Source organism: Amblyomma maculatum, chromosome 1, assembly GCF_055883805.1.
Source record: "Amblyomma maculatum isolate TAMU_Amacu chromosome 1, ASM5588380v1, whole genome shotgun sequence".
Lineage (NCBI taxonomy): Eukaryota > Metazoa > Arthropoda > Arachnida > Ixodida > Ixodidae > Amblyomma > Amblyomma maculatum.
This window is the reverse complement of record NC_139344.1, coordinates 49,104,377-49,127,033: the sequence shown is the minus strand read 5'-3', so window position 1 is coordinate 49,127,033 and position 22,657 is coordinate 49,104,377. Positions and strand designations below refer to the sequence as shown.

Sequence of the window (22,657 nt, the reverse complement as noted above, 5' to 3'; positions counted from 1 at the left end):
AAGCTGCACGTTATCTTTCAGAAATGTGAGCTGCCCCATCAGCTGATATATGGCTTAGTGACTTTTTGGTTTGGTCTAGCTATTTTTTTATTTTGTACTGTCTGCATGCAGTTTCTAAGAACCTGCTTCTGTATTTTTTTTTCTATTCATTGTGGTTTTCATACGTTGCTTAGTGTGTTTTAGAGTTAGTCTTTCTTTATACCAGCTTTTCATTTTGTGGTTTATTGGAGGGACTTCAAAGTTCAGCTGTACATCGGGTGCACAGCCCTAGTCAAGAAGTACCTTTCACTTGCATTGCCATTCCAGCGCAGATAGTATGTCTAGAACGAATGAACTGAAATGAGTTGACCACAATAGAATAACTTTTACCTAGCGCCTGGGAAATGAATATCAATAGCTGCCTTTTTTTTATGCTTAGAGGCCCCAATAGAAAGAATTCTTTTAGGCCATTGAACACAGTGAAGGGGAGGCTTTTTGCATTCGTTAAAAATCACACTAGCTAACTTGCTCCTAGTGACTAGACGTGACTGAACTTTCGAATAGTAGGGCCTTGTAAACACTTTCCATCCAATTGTATACTTCTACCAGTCAGCACCTGAAGGGCTTGTAGACACAAAGCGTCCGATCTTATGCCTCAGCCAGTCAGCACCTGAAAATAGAGCCAATTGTAAAGCCAATCTAGATGGATGGATGTAGACTAAAAATAGGCCTGAAAACATATCAAGGTGTTAGTATAGTTACAAGTTGAAAGCGCCAGTTTTACTTTCAGTTGTGTGCTTCCTAGTATTTGTTGACATTTGCAACTTATTGCGGCAGTCTAAGGTAAAAATACACAGTATGTCTCTCCTCAATTTTTCCACCTTATACTCTGGCTAACCAGAGAAAAGGCATCTGATTGTGAAAAATGAGGTCAGTTTTTTATATGCCTGGAAAGCAAACAGTAGACGTCCATGGCACATAGAGCATTTCATGCTGCTTATTCTGATCCGAATCCCAAAAGCATGCACCCCCTTCCAATACAGAGCATCTGATGAGAGACTGCAAGACTATGTAAGCATTGCATATGACACAATATATATACTGACTCTACCCATGTACTTAGTCTCAGTGCACTATCAACCTGTATAAGGAATGCATACAGGAAGGAAGGACCGGGTTAAGGGGAGAAATATGGGAGAGGCCTTCGCCCTGCAGTGGGTATAGTCAGGCTGATGATGATGATGAAGGAATGCATTACATTGACAATCAAGAATGGCACTTCATTTGGTATTGATCGCAACGTATGTTGTGCAGTTGATTTCTAGAGACAAAATTACAACTCGCATAGCGCTTGAATCCATTTAACAGCAGTGACAAATGCAATACACATTCTTCACCATGTCACTGAATAGGCATATTGGACAGAATTCTAAATAGTACTGTCGATGGAGCCGCTTTTTGAGGCCTGTCTCTAGAGGACGAGCAGATGCTGGAAGGAAAGGTTCGGTGATTGCAGATGAAAAGGCTGCAGAATTTCTGTTAGTTTATTCAGGAGAACATTGTTACATGTTGTTTTATGTGTTTCCAATGTACAATATGACCAAAGTGAATGTTTTCTTTGTATAGCAACTTTAAATCTACATCTCAAGTAACTGCGACCTGGCAAAGTATGACACGGTCATGCATGACATGTTGATATAATATGTACCGAGTAATCAGTCCTTTGTATATCACGGTGGTGGCAGTCCCAAGGTTTGGTTCTAGGGGGAGCAAAAGGGCTTCCTTTTAAAAAAAAACGGAATAGAAAAAATTTCTTTGTTTACTCTTTACTTGTCAAACAATACCATGCACTTTGTTGTTGAAAAATAAAGGGCAATCAAAGTTAATGTTTTATCTTGACTCATGCTTCGCAAACAATGGTTATGTGAGCAATATTCGTGCATAATCATTTCTACATTTACCTTACAATATTATAGCTTGAATAATAGTGTGCTGCTTCCAAAGTTTTTATATCTTGATTTGAAAAATGACCAGAAGGAAATTTCACTTGCTAGAAGGCTTCTGAAGGGGGGGGGGGGCATCAGCTTCCACCCTATAACTGAAGACCACAGCTGTGTGACAACCGTTTCACTTGAAAGTGACCCCTAGAGGAAAGCTTACCGGTCTTTATGCCAGCAAACCATGCATACGAATTATCCTGGCTAAATTTAATCAAACTTTACATTAGGTAGAGTGGTCTAGGCTAGTAAAACCAGCCTAGAACTGTTCAGAATTGATAGCCCTGTAGTTAGTCTCCAGTGGCTTTCCATTTGCCATAATTATTCTGCAGAACCAACTGTGTCCGAAGCAGCAGTGAAGATGATGAAAGGCTTGCCGGCTCCTGCTGACAAGCGTTTCTCCTACGACGACAGTGCCGCCATGAGTTCTTTGCCCCAGTAGACATGGACAACATTTGACAGACTGTGCCTCCATTTGTGCCAAACCTGAGTGGGGAGGAAGATACGTCTAACTTCTACGAGTTTGAGGATGAACCTGCTCGTCCCAAAAGCCCGGCCCTGCGGGATCAGAAGAAAGGCTTTGAGGGCACCAGCTTGCCATTTGTGGGCTTCACGCATACCTAGAATGCCAGCAACTCTGCCCTGGAAAGGACGGTGAGCTTCCTGGAGGCAGGGGGCTCTCCAATGCGGGAGACCCTGAGCTCGGGCCACAGCCTGCGTCGTCGCAGCCAGCGGCAGGAGCAGCTGTTATCGGAGGTTACCCAGCGAGAGGAAAGCCTGCGCCACGAGGCCCGCTCCCGGCTGGCACAGGCACTGGCCAGACTGGCAGCCCTCGAGAGCACCCTAGCTAACGCCGAGGCACGGGAAGCAGACCTGCGCTCCGACAACCAAAAGCTGAACATGCTTGTGGAACTGGAGCGGAAGAACCAGCTGGTGTCGGAGGAAAAAGGCTTTGCAGCTTCTGAACTCCATGAAGTGCAAATACCGCAGGCAAGATGAACTCCTCCGGAGTGCCCAGGAAACACAAAGCCATCTTCAAGACATCTAGTTCTCTGCTAGTTTAGCCAAGCAGGCTGACTACAAGCCGTCTTCTTCAAGCCATTAGCTGCTATTAGCCGGCTTCATGCTCAGCTTTTTTTTCTGCTAACGCTCCCTCCAATATCGTCTTGAAGACGTCTTAGTAAGCTTCGGCCAAGAACATCAGTAGATATTGCAGATGCGTGCTGAAATTGCCTTATTGAGTGGCAGTCCGATTCACAGCTATTACTGGATTATTTTGCAGGCTATCCACGAAGAAATACTGAATTGTTAAAGGGCCCATGAAAAGCTTGAAGCCGTGCTTAAGAAAGGCGCACGAGCGGTCGGCGTGCCTTCGCTAGTCAGCAAAGCGCAAAAAAATTTTAGGCTAACATCTTTAATAGCGCAGATATTCCATATTAAAAATGACGCTCCTCCTCTCCCGTCACTGTAGCCCTCAACTCATACACGCCGATGCGCCGGCCAAAAAAAAAAAGAAAATGTCCGGGCCGACGCCCCGCCCATAATGCGTCACGAAGTGACGCCACCGACTCTCGGTTTGTTTACTTCCGGTAGTGCTCCGATTTTTTCCCCTTCGTGTTTGCGGAGCGGCGGTTCGCGTGTCGGTCGCCATGGATCGCATGGATCCCGAGCTCGAAGCGAGGCTGCGTGAAGCCGCTGCCGAGCTGGACTTTGATCCATATGATTATACTCCGTTTCGTGATCCGCTAGACAGCGACGACAGCAGCACGCCATCGACTGGCCCTTCTGAACCACCCGCTGGCAACGGAGACGACGGCCTACTATGGTGCGTTCCGTGGCGCACGCGCCACTGCACATAAGTTATTACAACTTTCTTATTTCACGAAATGCCATTTCGTGTTTGCTTCGCGGCCTTTTCACATTTTACTTATGCGCAGGTGCCGCTGCGGCCGCTGCGAAAGCATGCCCACACCTGAAGAAGATGTGTGCTGCCGCAGCATGCCGGAGGTGCTGGTGGTGTGCCAGCAGGACGGCGGCTGCATTACGATCCACCCAGCGTTCCAAAGCGTGTGCCTAACGCCCGAAGTCCTTCGGGCTGTGCACATTGCACGAGAGGAGGAGGGAGCGAACATCGATGGAGACGGAGATGTAAACAAGTAGGTAGTGCGGAAGCGTCAGGTGACAGATTCGCATTATTTTTTTTTGTGTGTGTGTATGATCCGTTTACTGTAAAGCGTGGTATTTTCAGGCAGCACCGCTTCATAGCCTACCGCTTGTTTACCAAGTGGATTTGGGGCAGGCTGGGCGAAGGCAACAGGGTGGTCCTGCCAGCCTGCGTCGTTTGCCGGGTTCGGCGTGAATTTCCGTCGGCGAGCTACGTGGGATTCAGGCACCCTCCCCTTTAATCTCAGGTGATTGTCGCTTCACTGCATGCTGTATTCTAAACTTTATCACGTGTGCAGGCGCACTGCTTCGAGTGGTGCATGGAAGTGCGTTTATTTTTAAGGTGGAAAAATAGAGAATGCTATTTTATGAACGCCAAGTTATGCACTGCGTCAAGTGTCTGTTTTGTGGCACTGTTTAAGAACAGACATCTCGTTCCTCTAAAGTGCCAGAACTTGTAGATATCTAAGCAAGAAAGGTGTAGAACTGTTAGTTAGTGAAAAATAAAGCCTGGGAAGAAAATTCAAATCCTAGTAAAAAAAAAATACACATCCAAAAACAATCCAGAATGGAGGACAATGCCGAGCATCGCCAAGTCTGCTTGAGCACATGCTTCTAAGCATCTACCGTAAACATTCATTTATTTGGAATGGAATTTTATAGAAAAAAAGAAATTAAAATCGAAACACAGAATGCTTATGCCGAGGCAGCACAAGCATTCTGTGTTTTGAATGATACCGAGTGTGTGAGTGCTCAATACTGACACAATGAAATGAGTGCTTGAAGGTTTGTTTATTGATACTCCTAGCCGTGAATACATGACAACAGATCGCAGAATACATCCATTCCAGCAGTGGAGTAATACAGGTGAAGCACAGATCAAACCACAACTCTTGTTCCTGCATTTGCTGATCTGAATTATTAATTTGAATTTATTTACAGTCTAATACGCTTGCAGAGTGTTACATTTCTTATCTCCAAGCTGCAGTAATAGCTGGTCCCTTTCAGGTGTGTTTGCCAAAGTGTAGGGGCAGCACTGCATATTTTCAAAACGTTGTGCAGGTTCAACCGTCCTTGAACCAAATTTCATGAGCGTTAGCCATTGGTCGCAGTCACAGCTGCTGCTGCCACTTCGATCTTGGCTCGCTTGCACTCTTGCTCAGCTTTTTGGCAATGGGCTAGTCTGGCTTCTCTTTGTTCAATGGTCTCGGCAGGCTGTCTGGCACGGTTGCAACCTCCGTCTATAGTGAGGTGGCGTATGTGCATGGTGTATTTCCGTAAGTTTCATGAAGGAGAAGGAGTAGATGAAACGTTAAGACGATGACCATTGTAGCGCACGAAAATGTCTTGCAATTAGAAATTGATGGAGGCGATGTTTACTGTACAGAGGAGAGTGTGTTGTAGTTTTACTACGAGGTGTGATAGGTTGTGGCAATAGCATAGTGCTCTCATGTCTAAGCTATAAAGATGAAATTGTTTGCTGCACAGCGTGAGAGTTCAAAGTCAACATTGCATTCACTTTGAGGTTTGTGCACAGGAGAAGTAGAGCGAATGGTCTAAAAGCCTTATTTTAGCTGTCTCGGCTATCACCAGCTGTCATGCCTGGACATAATTCCCTATTTCTTGATTATCAGCTGTATCTAACTGTGCATTACATCGCTCTCCTTTCACAGTGAATATATGTACACAAATTCTGCCAGCTAAGGTAGCCACTGCTTCTCATTTTGTAGCCTGTACCGCAGGAATCACTTAGTTGGGCTGGGAGACCTTGTCATTGCCTGTTCTAATATTTATCCCTCTGGCATTTTATAGAGCGAGGAGCTTCTTTCATAATTCATTCATTTGGCACTGTTGATAAGGATGTTTTTAACTTGTTCTCTTGCAATTTCTGGGGCCTGAACTTTGTTGACAGCTTGGCTTGTTATCTTGCTTCCTTGAGATCTGTGAATATGTTTCTAGTTTTTACTGTCGCTTTTCTATCTGCATATCTCCTCTTCTGTGGCTTCTTTTCATGGTCGCTTTTTCCAGTGTTGGTGTTTACATTTTATTCATCTGTGCAGGATAGTCAAAGGAAAACGAAAGGCAGTATAGAACAGAGCACCAGATAGAAGGAGCAGAACTGAAGAATTTACAGCTTTGCAGAAAAAGACCACGATGAAATTTGCAAGGAGAGAAGAAGGGAGCACTTATCCAAGGGGAAGAGGTCATCTGCCTTGGGGCAGAGCATTCCGACCAGTTACGTGGGTGTGTGATGGTGGGCTGTCGGCTTTGACGGTTCCAAGCGGCCTCCACTGGCTTCTACTTTGGTTATGTGGGCTGAGGCTTCCCAGTCTACGGTACGAGCAATGCACTTTGCAACACATTCTCATGCTGTGCAGTAAGCATCCTTCTCTTCATCAAGTTCAAACTACAACATACTGTTCAGCTGTGCGGCAAACATTGTGATCTTCATGAAGTACCATCTGCACCACTCCTTCATTTAACCTGGGTAAATATGGCATACACGTACGCCATCTGGACGAGTGCGGCCGAGGTTTGCTAGCGTAGTGTCGGACCAATTTAAGCAGTGTGACATAATTTGCAGTGGTTTCACATTACTGCACCTAAGCAGAATTGAGTGCACTCGTGCAATTTCTTTTGGAGGGGTGGGGGGGGGGGAGCAGTTCTTTTCACTGCACTAGAGTATGCAGGTTGTGCCACAAATTTTTCTCAAAGTTGGCAAATCCCATGAATCATTGCAGCTCATTGACCTATTTGTAATTTTTGTAATTTTTTAGCATATGTAATACCTTTCCTGCAGTTTTGGTCTGTTTTATATTGTCACAGACCCCGCCTTAACGATTAACAGAGGTGCGGGATCCACTTTACGGTTACCCGTCGTCCCTCTATGAGGTTTGAGAACACAGTTAAAAGTTAGGCCGGTCAACCAGTGAAGTGCGTGTGTTGGTGTGTGATCAAGGAATAAATTTATGCGTCACTTTTTAACACACAGTGGGAACATATATAGGTAGTAGTCCAAATTACACTGCATAAAAAAATTAATAAAACACCAGGACATGATAGTAATAAAAAACGACTCAATAAATGACAAGAGAAAAAAACCGACAATGAACAAACGCTGCGATAAAGAAGACTATAAAATAACAAAGCAAGTATTCCAGAGATAGTAAGTAAGGGCGAGAGTTACACAAAAACACAGCGTAAAATACTAAGCCAGGTCAAGGTTTAAACAAAGCCAAAAAGAATATTCAATTAACCGACAGTCTGTAGCAAAACGGATTCTCACAGCCTTCTTATCTAATGAAGTATCGTAATCGCAGAGTTGGCCGGTAGCGGCGGCCGTACGGGGAGTGGGGACGACAAGTTGGTCGTGGGCTGAGTGAAAAAAACAAGACACTTTCCTGGAGCAAGCAGCCACGAGAGTAAACGTTTTTGTATAGCAGGCCATCACATAGGCATAGGCAAAACTGGCTGTTCGAGGTTGGGTCTTGAGCAGCAGCTAAGAACGACTCCAGATGCTGATCGGTGTGTTCCTCGGTTCAAAAGGTATAAGTATTTGGAAATCTCTGAGATAAAGCAGTGACGTAAGGATCAAAGTTGTCCGCGTCGCATTCCGTCGTGGCAGGTGGCAACCAGGAGAGGCAGTCTCCATCTGCGTGCCGTCGGCCACTTTTGTATGAAATGCTGTAGTCGTATTCTTGCAAGCGAAGTGCCCAGCGGGCTAGGCGACTAGACGGATCACAGAGATTGAGTAGCCAGCATAGGGAATGGTGATCAGTTACTACTACGAAAGGCTCTCCGTACAGGTAGCAGCAAAACCGCTGCACGGTGAAAACAACCGCGAGACATTTCTGCTCGGTGATGGTGTAGTTGTGCTCAGTCTTGCTTAGAGTCCGACTGGCGTAAGCAATCACATGTTCACAGTCGTCATAGCGCTAAACGAGGACAGCACTGAGGCCTATGCCACTTGCGTCCGTGTGCACTGAAGTTGGAGCAGAAGGGTTGAAATGCCGTAAGATAGGATGTGATGTTAGGAGGAACCTCAGTTGTCGGAAAGGATGAGTCGCATTTGCACAGGCTCCATTCTGCACAGCTAGTACACTGCAAGTCATGTACTTTGCGCTGTAGCCTGGCGAGTCACAGCGACCATCCCCTGCCAGGTCTGTTGTTGTCCCTACAAGCTCACTAGCAAGTTCTGCTTGCCTTTGCTGAAAAAGCTGCAAAGAAGGAGATGTTCAATTTAGAGTCTACAAACTTGCAGTCATGTGATTGCCTTCATGCATATTAGGATGAGGGGGGCAGGTTTCAAATGCTGCATTGCTTTTCACTTTTCTCACAGCACATTTACTAAAAAAAAAATGTTGCAAAAATTATGCCTTCAGTGCTAGAGCATGCAGCTGGTCTATTAAACATGTAGCCAAAGGCAACAGAGATGTGCAGTAGCAGGTGCATTGCACTGCAATGCCTCCGCTGTTGCATATATGCTGCATTTTATATGTTTTATATGTTGCATTGTAGCTTCAAGTTGTTGTCATGAAAGGATGCGACATCTAGTTATCGAGTTAATGACATATACTTTGACTTGAATGTTGTATGAGAGATATCCTTATTGTCAAACCTCATTTCTGGCAGGTAGCAAGTATGCCCGTTGGTAGTTGTAATAGGTCCTCTCTGTGATGCCTTGCACCCCAATGGATTGCAGGAACCGAAGAACTGAAGCTATACCGCAGCCAGAGAACAAGATGCCTGCAGCCAGGAGGACATTTCTTGCTGCTTTTCCTTCAACCAGTGGTTGGCTTTTTCAGAGGAAAGAATGCTGCAGTGAGCATGTCCCCTTCACAGTCACAAGGCTTCCCGCTATGCTAAAGTAAAGGGTTCTTGTTTGCCCGCACATTGTTCAGGTCTCAAGAAGCTGCCGCAGGCAACCCTCGAACACAAGGAATTTTCGCTCTTTGTAGAGGGGTTCCTCAATCGCTGACTGGGCCGTTTCATCCTGATGGTCGCTGAAAAAGAAGTGCAGTGATGTCAGCGATTGGTGCCGTGTGATTGTTAATATTATGAACTAATACGTAGCAGCCGTGGATGTTCATCTCGGAATGTCTTGGCTGTAAAATGTGCTAAATAAAGCTGCTGTCAAAGTTTATTGTCGGTATGCATTTTTTTTTTTTCATTCTATCAACAGGGAACAGAAAAATGCCATGGCAAATTAGGTACACTTTAGGGCTACGCAACTTATATTTTTTTCACAACAGAATCAAATATCCTTGTGCATCTTAGTGACTTGTTCAAATATTTGTGCAAAATTAAACTTCAAAGTGCATGTGATGGCTCCGTAGTAGCTCTAAAGACAGCACTAATGTACACTAGGCAGACACAGCATGACCATATTATGTAAGGAAAAATTGCCCTTTTGCTACCTGACGCAACTGTGAATAACCTAACACCACGTCCGAGATTAGTGGTGTGCAAGGTATGTATGAGGCATGGTCTCTATAGACTCATCAAGGCAATATTTGTTGACCCATTGTGAGTATTACCACATCCTTAATCATGTCAAGCCATGCATGAGAGTTATGAACGCTGTCATTCGAATGGACTGTGTCACAGGGAGGGTATATTTGCAGGTTTGAATGAGTGAATATGTGACACATAGGTGACGTATTTCGTCAAGTTTTCTTTTTTTTTTTTGCCTAATGAACAGTGCTTAAATGACAAATTTTCTTGCCTGCTATAGCCAGCAAATGCACAAAAGTGGATGAAAGAAGTTCTAACGAGCGGCCAGTGATAGCAGTAACTGGCCAGTGATAGCAGCCTGCCACCGACTTCTCTGGTGGCAGGCTTCTCTGTTTAAACCTTGGTGCTGACTAGAGATTTAAATCCAATAGACACCTGTGTGCCTGGAAAAATTTCATATATTTAAAATTATTCGCAAGCACCCCATCTACGTTTAATGTAATCAATCATATAGCTCTTTAATACATTTTCACAACACTACAACATCTTTATCAATAATGACTTACCAACAGGATGGCACTCCCACATTGTGTTGCCACAGTATGCGTGCGAGTAGTTGAAGGCCCCGCTGGTGATTCTTCCTGCAGACAGATATTCATAATTATAATGATGGTTGCAGATTTGAAATTTTTCATGCTTTCATTTTCAGGTGCTGTATAGAGAACTGCCCGTAACAAAATGCAAACATTGTCAACTTGCTACACATACACAAATATTCTGAAAGTGGAGAACTGATATGACTAAAAAATTTGCACAGACAAGCTGTAGTTTGTGGAGTTTCAAGAGCCCTGAAAAATTTGGAGGCATGTTAGCAGCACAAACAAAAGACACAGTGCAGGACAGTCGACTAATACACTGTTCCATGAACCAATCCAGCAGCTCATTATTTTTTAACGTCGGGTCTCCCATGTTAATCCAGTTAATATATGTGCTCCGAGTTTCTTTTTATGGTGTGCCAGTGCACACCAAAGCCTTGCATCATCCACTAAACAAAATTAACTATTTGAACTCCAAAATAATCTCATCTATACAGGAAGAGCTACATTTTAATTGCTTCCAGAAGGTGCCTCAAGCGATGATCGAGCTTGTGCATGGAAGCAGACATAACATTTGCACTAATTTGCATAGCTTACTTACTCGGGCAATAGAGCCATCATATGCAATATAATACAAAGCTGTTCAGTACAGTTGAAAATTAAGTGTGTACATATGTCAAAACACTTGCGTCATCCACTGGACAAAATGAACTATCCAAAATATTCTCACCTCTACAGGAAGAGCTGTGGTATTTGGATCACCTCCGGTAGGTGCCTGAAGCAATGGTTGAACACGTAACTAACTGCATGAAAGCATAATGACATAGCAACAGTTGTGCTAGTTTATATAGCTTCTAGCAATAGAGCCATCATATATGCATGCAACATATTCCAAAGTTATATATGTGGCCTAAATATTCATAAATATAAATATAAAAGCATATATACATTGTTATTAATACCATGATAACAGTACTAACCTGTCCAAAGGAAACCTGTGTAGTGCTGAGGTCTTTCGGGCTTCCTGGCGATGATGGTTTGCCATGCTAGGAAAAGAAAGGAAATTTGTGCATAATCAACATTGTGTTAATGGCAGTTTTATTATTCTGCACATGAATGAGAATGAAAGGAGACAAAAGTCTGCAAGTGCAAGGTCATAGGGGATACCTTCTTTTTTTTTTATCTATATACCACATGTTATTTTTCTTTCCACTTGGTATTTAATCATCTTTCTGCCTAAAATCGTTACAGGACTAATTCTGATCAATATCACCACAAAAGTATTTAAAAAAAACCTACACTTACCTTGGACTCGACTGTTGGCTCCTTTCATTAATTGTATCATAACGAGCCAATTTCCCCTTCAATTTTCCGCTTCATGAATGAGAAAGACATGCATATACAGGTGTTAAAAGGCAAAGATCAAGAGCAGACTAAACGCACTGTAAAATAAGCATATCTTTAGGTGGATGGGGGGTGGGGGAGGGGGGGATGCAGTTGATCTGTATTATTAGTGTGCTGGTATTTTTTTATTACAAGTCAGGCTTGGTTTATGGGGTTCAACGCCCCAAATTCGACTCAGACGAGGCGCCGCACAGCACTGAGTGACATCGCACAGCACATGTACAGGTACGCGGACGTAAGTAAACCGAGCAGCTAGGCTTTTTCAGTCAAATTGCCTTCCTCACTGGAGATCAGGAAATATTTGTCCGTGAAAGGACACTTGCGTCTACTACCGGTCCACGCATCCCACGACTACCAGTTTCAAATATGCACCGAGTGAAAAATGAAGAAAAAGCGTGCTCCGTTTACTTTTGTCCGCACCGGTACGCGGGCACCTTGCTTGCGCTTCCGTCGAAAAGCGGCCGCTGTGCCTTGGGCACAGCAGTCGACCACCCTAACCCACTGCACCACCCAGGCAAATTATACTGCGATTGTTGTGATCGCGTACACGTTAGTGTATGTTAATTCATGTGCGCAGGTCGCCTTATCTTTTTTTTTCCCCCCTTATCCGCGCGCCGCAGGGCGAGAGCTCCCTTTCATACATTTTCAGCGCCTTAACTTGTAGTGGTCCTCTCGCAAGAGCGATTTGCGCGCAAGGAATCTGCGCCTGCAAAACTTGCGCTAGGCTTCATGCACTTCGCGAGACTCCGAGCCATGCTACGCGTGTTTCCACAATAACTCGCAACCCAGAAAACTTACCATTCCAGGGAGAAACTGCGTCGGCAAAGCGTCGGACTTGAGGCGTTGACGTCTCATGTTGAGGCCAGTTTGCTGCGCCAAACTGGGATTATACTGGTATGCGTCACGGGAAAAGTGGCGGCCACAAACTCTGAGCTCCTGGCGCTTGTCCGACGATGACAGCCCGACGCGTTGGAGCCAGCTTTCCCGCGTGACACCTTGCTTTGTAGGGACACGATGTCGCATTATAACATCTTTCCTGTCCTCGGCTTTACAGCCAACTACACAGCAATGGTGGTCCATTGCAGATCAGAAAAAAAGCAGCAGCAGTTGAGATCGCGAGATTTCAAGACTGACAACCGGGCAACACGTGCTTTTGCGAGCAGACGGATCTCTCTGCCGGAAGTGTTCCGCTTCTATCAAGATGCGCGCAGAATTCTTACCTTTCTTTAATGTACAATAATAACTAACGAATAAAATACTTCTTTCAGGAAGAATAGTGCTAATTTTAAAATCTATAATTGCAAAAATTACACGTGACGTCATATGGCCATGGCCAATGATAACGCTAACCCCAATGACGTCGCATGGGCTGGGCGGCTGAAAACGCACGGTGGTGTGTCGCCCAAATCGGCTGCGAGCGGCAATTTTCCAAAATTATTTGTAAATTACAGCTAACACGCAGAGCTTTTTGAATGTGATCTCGATGCTCACTAAGACCACCTCTAAACACATGTAGCATCAAAATACGGCCTTAAATGGCGTTTCAGGGGCCCTTTAAGAATTCTGCATTACGGTTGGAATCGGTACACTCCATGCATGGTTTCAACCATGCTGCAGAATCGTCTGATCAGTTGAGCGTGTGGTGAATGTCACACTTGAAAGCATATTAACCAACATTAAAACCAGTAATATATTTATTGCAATTCACAAATACAAAAAGTGTAAAGTTTTCACTTTTTCAGTGAATTAGAAAAACAATATGGACAAGTGGTTCAAAATTGAAATAAAAAACTGATTAGAAATTCCAAAATTTCAAATAAATACAGCAAGTATCAATATGTGACCAATACTTTCAGAATAAGATACAAAACAAATAGAGTTGAAAACGAACAAATACAGAATTATAGTTCAATATTGCAGAATTGCAAATAAACACTGTCATAGGAACTTTCAGTGATTAGAAGACTGTCGCCAGAAATTTCAACAAACCGGATACAAAAAAGTTGAGCAGCTCAAACTTTATATATAAGAACCACTTGAATATGATACAGCATCTAAACTACAAAGACAATGTTACTGCCACCAGGACATTTAACGACTAGAAAGTACATTACTAAAAATGACCAAACACAGATACATACAACTGTTGCAAAATTCTCCACAGAACTTTCAATAGCTACAAGATAATGATTAAGTTCTCCAAAGTTCAAAAATAGAAAACTGGTTAAAAATTTCAAAATTACAAATAAATACAGCAGGTCTTAATATATGGCCAGTACTTAATATATCACAGAACTTTCAATAGCTACAAGATGATTAAGTTCTCCAAAATCCAAAAATAGAAAACTGGTTAAAAATTTCAAAATTACAAATAAATACAGCAGGTCTTAATATATGACTAGTAAGAAATTTCAGTTCAAAATTATTAAGACAAAACGCAAATACATACAAATAGTGCAAAATTGTCTACAGAACTATCAACGGCTGCAAGATAATTTTCTTAAAAGTAAAGAACTGCTTATGAACTACAGAACTCCAAATGAATACACGTCTAAAATAGTCACGAAAACTTCCAGTCACTAGAAGATACAGAACAAATTGAATTCAAATTCAACTACTTGAAAAAACAAAAATGTGTGAAACTACCAACAGAACCTTTCAGCAACTAAAGACGTAAAAAGGGCTGCATAGTTTATAATTTATTGCAGAAACTAAAGAAGGCTAAACGGCAAATGCAAAGGTATAAAATTGTTACTGCAACTTTTTGAGAGGCCCGCTGAATGAGTAAGACACACGAGGGGAGCACACCATCCTTGAAAGCGTCATGATTTTCATCGGCTGTGCAGCTGGTTCAAAAACTGTTACTCTGCAATATTAAAAAAAAAAACATTGCGTTTAGCATGAAATAAAATGAAAAACCTACTTCCCTCTCAAATGAAATGCAATGCTTAACTTTTTGCGCCATTAACTTGACTAAATACTGACAAAAAGCTATGAAGAAGATAAAAATGCTCAACAGAAGCTGGATGCACAAGATATATACAGTCAGCAAGTCAGCTTATTCATCTAAGCACACTGAAGTGTTACCATGAACTCTTCATGCACCAGTAAATGTTACTATGCAATGCTGTCGCGGCGCTCCCACAACAGCGAGAAACAGCACCCTGGTGTCACGAAAAGAAATTTACAGTGAATTTCACGTCCCCCCTGGCCTTTGAAAAATATTATAGGCTCATGAGTGTGCATGCGTGCATCTGTAGAAGGTGTCACACTCAACCTGTCAATCAAATGACATCACCTAAAAGAAAATTTCCCATAAATTTTAAATGGCGCTGGGATTTGAGCTCGGGTTCTCCCGGAAGAGTCAACATTGCTAACCGCTCGGCCATGACGCCACAGTGTAGCTGCATTGTTAAAGCGGCAATATATGTGCAGGCATTTGCACATTCACTTAAAGCGATATCGTGATAACTGAAATTAATTAACACTGCACCATTAAAGCTTTCCCTTCACACTTTAGTGGTCCAAAGTGAACCCCCCCCCCCCTCCATCCCCCAGAATTTTTCGTTTTACTTAGCCGGCTCAATCACAATCATTGTTCAATGTACATAGCTACAGAACTGATCAGGTACATTACATCATTGCTTCAACTACGCAAGCCAGGTTTTAGTTGCACTAATATGAAACTTGTGGCCGACAGTTCCACATTCATTATACATGCAGTTTACAGCTTTGGCTGGCGCATTTGCTATGAAGAGCCCCACCCAGTTCTGTTTACTATTTTGCTAAATGACACTTATAACTCAGGTGAAGTCTATGGTATGTGTCTGTGTATATAATGCTCTACAGCATGTAGCTGGAAGCATTCACCTGATTGACCACCCAGTGTTACTGACTCTTCTAGCAGGACAGTATTTGCATCAGTGTTGCCTGAATAAAAAATGCAACAATTGAAAATGTGTTTTTATTTATATCCATATCAATGATGTAGAAAACCATGTTCATGTAAAACAGCACACAATTTTTAGAATCATGTTCACACTGCTGCTTTATACAAAGGCACACGCACACAAAAGAATGTTCCCATGGGTCACAAACATTGGGGATTCAGCTAAAACATGCTACAAATGACCCATAGCAAATGGACATATGTGACTGCAATGCATTTCATGTTACCATAATGCAAATGTCACGATCATAACAGTATGTTATGTTAGTGATTCTTTAAATAGAATTATGAATGGACAAATTACCTTCTAGAGACTGTTGTCACCCTCAATGTGCAATTCTTCAGCCATCCTGTCGCTGCTTGTTGTATCGTGTGGGAATCAGCAGAGGCATAGCGCCTGTCCATTCGTATAGATTCTGAAAAGAGGCACACCTTACTGAAGAATTGCAGGCACTGTCCAAGAGCTTATTTGAAGTCTTAGTGGCTCATGCCACGAAATGAACTCCAGTTTGGCTAAATAGTAACTGTTTTGGCATTAAGAATATAACATGTAAACTATTATACCATCTATCATTTTATGATAATTTTTCAAATTCAAGCCAACAGTGCAGGCCCTACTGGCATACTTGTAGGAATGAATTAATGCTCGTGCACTATTTGTAAAAGCCTACCAAATACACACCTTCAATCACACCGAAGACAAGCAGGTCTTTCAAGCTTCTCTTGCCCCTCTGCCCGAAAATGCTGAACATCTTCCCCACTTTGTCGGTGAACACTGTGCGCAAGATGTTTGCAGTCAAAGCCCTGATGTTTTTTCCACCTATCAGTGAAAGTCGGCGTGCCTGAAAAAAAAATATATTGAATATATCTGTGCACACAATTTACAAAGTAAAACAACAACTCTTTTGCAAAGCTATTCAGTGAGATGCATAAAGAAGGGCTAGCCAAGATTCGTACAGGAACATGGAGAACAATAAAATGCCCATAACTCTTACGAGGTAAAACAGGCTTCAGAACAATGGGACCTGCATAGAGAAGGAAAGTACGCAACTCAGTTGCTTTCCAGCGATCAAGATGCTTTAAAGACCGCAGTGGGCGAGCGAACTCCAGGCACCAGTAACTTTTCAAAGCAAGCAAGGACTCTGAAAGCTGTGCAACAGCAGAAGCTGTCAGACGATGGGGCAGCTCACCTCTTGCCCATAACAAGAGGAACTTTTTGGTGACTCCTATGCATACCAAGTGCATATAGTCCAAAGGAAAAGTTGAGACTAATCCAATGGGAAGCCTCTCAAGGACAGTGCTGCCAACATGGTGTTCTTTCTGAGTTTTGCTAGCAAAGTCATCATCTGTGCGAAGGGGTGCATTTGTGCGAGTAAAGACAACCCTCTGATCTACAAATTCTCCTTTTTCTGTGCACTTAGTGCAACTGAAATAACCAGAGTGAGTTTTCACACCTAGCACAAAGGCTCGTGCAGGGGCGTCGCATACAAAAGCTCTAACTTCTATTGTGAATTTCCTGCCCTTTACACAAAGTCCACTCTGATACAGACTGCACATTTCATCAACAAATGGAGTGAGAAAGGTGTCTGCAGACTCTGGTTTTGACTCTCCGTGGTAGCAGCCGACAACAAATATACCGCTGTTTGGGATTCCCTCTGTCCGACATAAAATAGGCCAAAACTGGATCGTTGAGCTTTTCGATAAAGGAATTCCGTCAATGAAAAGTGTTAGCTTGAGCCATGCTGGCGCCACTGAAATGTCTACAAGTGCCTTCAGCAGAGTCATCAGACAGGTTTCTACTCCCATATGTACATAACTCCCTGGTGGCACAACAATAATATCATGCTTCCTAGGTGTTCCGAGCAACGCCCTGGCATCCGAAGGCAAATTAGCGAAGCATGGGCAACAGCCGTGCGTTTTCAGTTTCTTTAAAACATCACTGACAGCCTTGAGGCCCACCCCATTTCGTACTGTCCAGCTTCTCAAAAAGTCGCTTATGCTTTCGTGACCTTTCTCATCTGAGCACACAACACCAGAAAAGCCAGTACAAACTTCACTTTGAACAATTCCAGGCACAGCAGACACTTCTGTTTCTAATTCCATACAGTCTGAATCAGAACTGGAAATGTTGCCTCGTTCTTGATTAGCTGTGGATGGGTCGCCTGACATAGCGAACACATTCGCACCGAAAGTTTGCAACTCTGAACATCCCGGCACCGGCCCTTGCTGAAAAGGATTCGCCGAAACCGATCCCTCGGGCGACGGTTCAGCCATCGAACGAATGCGCCGACGCTTCCGCCACCGAGACAGTTCATCGAAGATTTTAGTGCGCCTCGAAGACATAAGAAAAACTTAAAAACTCTACCTTTTGAACTCGCAGTCTTGGCGTGCTGCCGCTAACACAACCGCAGCAATCGTTCCGACGGAGCAGCTTATGGCGTGAAACCAGTGTTGCAAACTCAAAAATAAAAAACCCGCAACAGGAACTCCCAAAACCCGCTAAAAACCGCTAAATGTATTTTTTGTGCCAAAAAGTTCATTTTTGTGCATTTTATTCAGTTTGCAAACAAATATAACTAATAATATAAAAAGAAAGAACGCACTTTTTCTTTTTCGACTAAAAACAGTTGAATATATTATTTATCGACTAGAGGCTGCATACATGATAATATACGTGAAAGTTCTAAAAACTATTCTTTTTTTTAAGTTTCTGAAATGGAAAGTACTGACTAGACACTGCTGAGTCCTGCCTGACTGCAGGCACAATCACAGAAAGATGCTTCATCTGCAAGCGACTGACCACTCGTACTGCTGGTACCAGGTACAGGTGGGCTTCCTGCGCTTTTGGCAGCGTACGCCTCCATCGTGCCGATCTTTTGAACTACATTTGGTGGCAGCTCGTAGTCTGAGCAGCATTTACCCTGCAGGTTCGAGGATTAGGTTCAAAAGTGCCGCAGAAATCGAGTCATGGTGTGTTCCAATGTTCCTCACTGTAGCATAGCGCCATCCCAGCGACGTCATGCGCTCACATGGTGACGTTTTCTCGCAGACGCGACTAGAATTTTAAGACACGTTTACGGTTCAGAAATAAAATCTATAGAACTACCAAAAACCACCAAAAAATCTCCAGAAAGGCTTAAAAACCGCTAAAACTTCCGCCTCCCGCAGTACAAGACTTTCGCCCGCTAAATAATGTAAAAACCCGCTAAATTTAGCCGGAAAACCGCTAAATTGGCAACACTGCGTGAAACACAGCATAGCAACAAAACTGACAAAACGCGGCCAGTGCGGCGCTCGCAGCGCCGCGACGCATCTGTACAAAAGACAAAAGACGTGTTTTCCGTGCAATGTGCTTATTAAAACTAGTACCAACAAAACTTTGTATATCAAAAGTTTTTACTTTTAAAAATGTAATAACAACATTTACTTATCATTTTGTATGCAGCTTTATACTTCAAAAGTTGAAGAGCAAGAAATGAAGGTGTGGTGGCGCTACTTTATTTTTGAACAAATGGCGGGAAAACGTGACTTTCGCGCAGTATGCATATAAAATATCAGCGTTTCTATAAGTGCTATCCGGACGTGTCTACTTTAATGCTCCCTGCAACATTTTGTAAGCGCACGTAGGTGCAACTGAGATATGTTAATTTTTTTTTCGCCTGAAGCATACGCGGATCTAATTAATGAAGTATGGGTTACCATATTACAGGCACAAATGCCTCGAAGAAAAAAAATTTTTTTTTCAGAATATTGCGTCTCATTCAAGCATGCATGTACATTATTGTCAAAATTACGTCTATAAGGAAATGTCTACAAGGCATCAAACTTGAGTTGTCTTCTAGACGCCTATAAGCAAACGTCTAAAAGGCATCAAAATTTATATGTCTTCAAGATGTCTGTTTTGAGGCTAACTGAAGCCGCAGTCGAGTTTAGACGGGTCAAGCTGACTCAAGCTGTCTAGTAGCCGACATTGGTTTCCCGGGTGGCTACTTTGTGCTGAGCCCCGTGTGGAGGCCCATTCCAAGGTCCTTCGTGGTGGATGACGAGGAGGCCAGCAGTGGGCAGCCAGAGCAGGAGGAAGAAGAAGGGGATGAAGTGACTGTGCAGAGCGAGCTGCAGGTCGCACTCCAGGAGGAGCTGGCCAAGGAGCGAGCCTTGTGCACTCAGGAGCAGCTGAACTCGGCTCTTTCGGAAGGCGTCCAGTGCATGGAGGAGATGCAGAAAAAGCACAAGGCCAATGTGGTCTCCATCGATGAGGTCCGCAAGGAAGTTGCTGAGGCTGTGTCCAAGCAGCGGCAGGCTGAAGAGGCCCTGTCAGCCTGCAGAGACGAGTGTGGCCGACATCAGGCGACCGTGCGCGCCTTGGAAAAGGAAGTGGCCTTTCTCAAGGGGCAGGTGTCTGCATCCATGGACAAAGCAGCGGTCACAGCACCCTCTGCCTGTTCACACTGTGCGGCCTCACAGGTAGAGCTCACGCGACTCACCGAGGAGAAGGCGCGGCTGGAGCGGGAAACAACTGAACTGCGGTGTCATCACCAGCGGCTTCTGGAGGCCTGGGAAACCCAGCGCACGCAAGATAACAAGCTGCAGCGTGATGCCAGTGGCCTACAATCGGTTGTGGCTCGTCTCAAAGGGGTTGTCAGCACTGTGGAGGCCTCCTGCTCAGAGAACGCAGCTGCTGCTGCGCCTCAGCAGCTTTTGGTCAAGCAAGGGGAAGAACTGAACACCTTGCGCAAGAGAAACTGTGCCCTGGAAGAGGCTAACGCCCATTACATGAAAGAAATTGAGAAACTGAACACTGAGCTTCAGCAGCAGCTTGCCAAGAAGGTCTGCACTGAAGTGAATGGGACCAAGGCACTATCCTTGGAGGCTGAGCACCAGGCCCTGCTGGAGTCCAGCAAGGCCCTGGAGGCCCAGCTTGCCAAGACGCGCGAACTCCTCTCCACCAGTCGCTTTCGCTGTGTAGAGCTGCAGGTGCAGCTGCGCAAGAAGGAGGAGGAGCTCTGTGAGTGCCAGCTGGATGGCCGCATGGCTAAGAGGGAAGCCAAGCGCTTGGAAGAGGGCGAGCGCCTGGCCCGCGAGCACCACAATGTCCTCCACGAAAAGATGGCAGAGCAGCAGAAGCAGGCCCAAGAGCTCAGGGCTCGGGTGGCCCAGCTGGAGGCAGCACTGGCGGTGGCCGAGAAAGAGGCCGCCTCGGCCAAGCTCACCCACGAGTCAACGAAAGACCTGGAAACCAAATGTGTCTCAAAGTCTGACGAGTGTTGGGAGCTCACTATGAAATGCAAGGTGCTTCAGCTGGAAGCACAGCGTGAGGCAGAGGTGCGCACACAAGCCGGGATCAGCTCGAAGGAGCTTCAGGAGGAGCTCAAGAAGGAGCGCGCCAGGTCCGACAAACTGCTCAAGACTCTGGAGATACTCAAGGAAACATATGAGGAGCTGGACAAGCAGGTGGTCAGCTATGAAAAAGAGCTGGAAGAGGCCGAGAAGAGGAATGCAGGGTTTGAAGCTGAAAGGGTGGCTCACAAGGAAACTGTGGACAAGCTGAACAAGAGAATTTTTGAGCTCAAGGAATCATTGTTGCTTGAGAAAACTAGCAAGCAGAATCTGGGTGAGCAGCTTCAGGACCGGCTGCAGGGAGAGAATGAAACAGATGCGGCCCTGGAGTCGCTGCAGGACCACCTGCATGAGCGGGAGGCCCAGGTGCGGGAGCTGAGCGACCAGGTGGCTGAGCTGCGCCGGCAGCTGGGTGCCCTCGAGGCCTCTGCCAAGGCCTGGCAGCGCAAGGAGGCCGCCTACCAACTGGAGGCAGTCGCTCTCAAGGAAGAGGCGTCTCAGCACATCACGACCATTGCATCCCTAAAGGCAAGCAACCTGAAGCTGAGCCGTGACCTGGAAGAGTTCGAAGCCACCCACAGGGATACCCTGCAGTATCTAGAGAAACTAGAGAGTGATATGGATGGGCAGAAGAGCTTTGCCGATACTGAGATGATGAAGCTGAATCAGACCATTGCGCAGCAGACCAAGCTGATCAATTTCCTACAGGCTAAAATCACAGAAACAGAGAAAAAGAAAAAGAAGCTGTGGGGTGGCAGGGGCAAGGATGGTATCTGCTGTGGCACCAACCCGACGTCCACCCTCGAGAGCAGCCTCAGCAAGTACCAGTCCAAGTGCCGCCAGCTGCAGGATGCTCTGGACAGGAGCTGCTCTGAGGCCATGACCCTGCGCCAACAACTGGCCCATGCACAGGCTGCTGCTGAGGCTCGCCAAGGCAATCACGAGGCATCTGAGACAGCCCCAGAGCCAACTTCCCCAAAGAGCCGTGCTTTGCTCACTGCGCTGACCCTCTCTCCAAGCGTCAGTGGAGCTGCCCGCACAGGGGTGGCGAAGGCTCAGGTGAACCACGAGGACATGGGCGACAACGTGAACGGGGAGGGTGCGCTCCCACCTCCTCCCCTGCACATGCACCCCAACATCCCCCACAGGTTCCAGGCGACCCTATGTATGCGGCCAGCCAAGTGTGCAGCCTGCTTGGACATCATTCACTTTGGGCGCTACGCCTCGCGCTGCCAAGAGTGTGGGGCAGTGTGCCATCCCAAGTGTGCCACATCGGTGCCAAGCACATGTGGAGTCCCTACAGGGTATGTGCGCCAGTTCTCAGATGCCGTGGCCACCGAGCGCTCCTCAACAACTGCTCCGTCGCGGCCATCATCAGGCCAACACGTCAAGTTTGCCCCTGACGTATGCGAAGTGACCTTTGACAGCTCGCTGCCTTGTGGCTGGGTCAAGGCGCTCAGGTGACAACTCTTCTAGAAACCACGGCTCCTCTTCAGCCCATCATGGCCTGTTAACATGAAAAAGGGAGGGGAATGACGAAAGAATAAAAAGTGTGAGTCCTGCCTGATTATTTTTTTTGTATGGAGCATTTTTTAAAACAGCCTAAACTATGGCTTGACACGCATCACTCTGGGTTTTATGCCCATCACTAAAGGTGCAGTGATGACAGCCCCTTTTCTAGTTTATTTTTCTTCTAATTTAATTTTTCAATTAAGCTTTCACCCTCTCCTAGCAGATCTCATTGTAGTTTTGTCTGGATGTTTGACTGGTGAAAACAA

General features: G+C 45.0%; 2 protein-coding genes, 1 long non-coding RNA gene and 1 pseudogene across 11 annotated transcripts; 2 read left to right on the top strand and 2 right to left on the bottom strand.

The window, feature by feature from the left end:
* The first annotated feature begins 904 nt into the window (after positions 1-904).
* On the top strand, positions 905-22,343 carry LOC146202322 (uncharacterized; annotated as a pseudogene).
* On the top strand, positions 3,303-9,282 carry LOC146202325 (uncharacterized). Of its 9 annotated transcripts, none has more exons than XR_014703681.1 (5): positions 3,303-3,801; positions 3,914-4,132; positions 4,225-4,387; positions 6,200-6,379; positions 8,842-8,978. XR_014703681.1 is itself a non-coding variant. In XM_084588091.1 (4 exons), the coding sequence occupies exons 1-3, from the start codon at positions 3,626-3,628 to the stop codon at positions 4,379-4,381; spliced, it is 552 nt and encodes a 183-aa protein (XP_084444217.1). In that variant the 5' UTR covers positions 3,303-3,625; the 3' UTR covers positions 4,382-4,387; positions 6,200-6,527. The 9 variants fall into 9 exon arrangements, 5 of the variants coding, with proteins under 5 accessions (XP_084444217.1, XP_084444219.1, XP_084444218.1 ...); XR_014703679.1 differs by having other exon boundaries at positions 6,200-6,516; positions 8,842-8,977; XR_014703680.1 differs by having other exon boundaries at positions 6,200-6,383; positions 8,842-8,976.
* Positions 10,175-12,673, bottom strand: LOC146202324 (uncharacterized). The gene is made up of 4 exons (XM_084588095.1): positions 12,392-12,673; positions 11,170-11,235; positions 10,920-10,992; positions 10,175-10,234 (listed from the first exon to the last, which is right to left on the bottom strand). The coding sequence occupies exons 1-3, from the start codon at positions 12,671-12,673 to the stop codon at positions 10,948-10,950; spliced, it is 393 nt and encodes a 130-aa protein (XP_084444221.1). The 3' UTR covers positions 10,175-10,234; positions 10,920-10,947.
* On the bottom strand, positions 15,890-17,981 carry LOC146202323 (uncharacterized). The gene is made up of 3 exons (XR_014703683.1): positions 17,908-17,981; positions 16,225-16,384; positions 15,890-15,958 (listed from the first exon to the last, which is right to left on the bottom strand). It is a non-coding gene; the product is annotated as an uncharacterized LOC146202323 (long non-coding RNA).
* Positions 22,344-22,657: the final 314 nt, after the last annotated feature.

Excerpts from the sequence above, each read along its gene's own strand:
- LOC146202325 (XM_084588089.1), top strand. The coding sequence starts at position 3,626 with ATGGATCGCATGGATCCCGAGCTCGAAGCGAGGCTGCGTGAAGCCGCT. Across the intron at positions 3,802-3,913 it reads GGAGACGACGGCCTACTATG|GTGCCGCTGCGGCCGCTGCG; the intron begins GTGCGTTCCGTG and ends ACTTATGCGCAG. Across the intron at positions 4,133-8,841 it reads GGAGACGGAGATGTAAACAA|GAACCGAAGAACTGAAGCTA; the intron begins GTAGGTAGTGCG and ends AATGGATTGCAG.
- LOC146202324 (XM_084588095.1), bottom strand. The coding sequence starts at position 12,673 with ATGGACCACCATTGCTGTGTAGTTGGCTGTAAAGCCGAGGACAGGAAA. Across the intron at positions 11,236-12,391 it reads CGCAGTTTCTCCCTGGAATG|CATGGCAAACCATCATCGCC; the intron begins GTAAGTTTTCTG and ends TTCTTTTCCTAG. Across the intron at positions 10,993-11,169 it reads CACAGGTTTCCTTTGGACAG|TTAGTTACGTGTTCAACCAT; the intron begins GTTAGTACTGTT and ends GCTTTCATGCAG.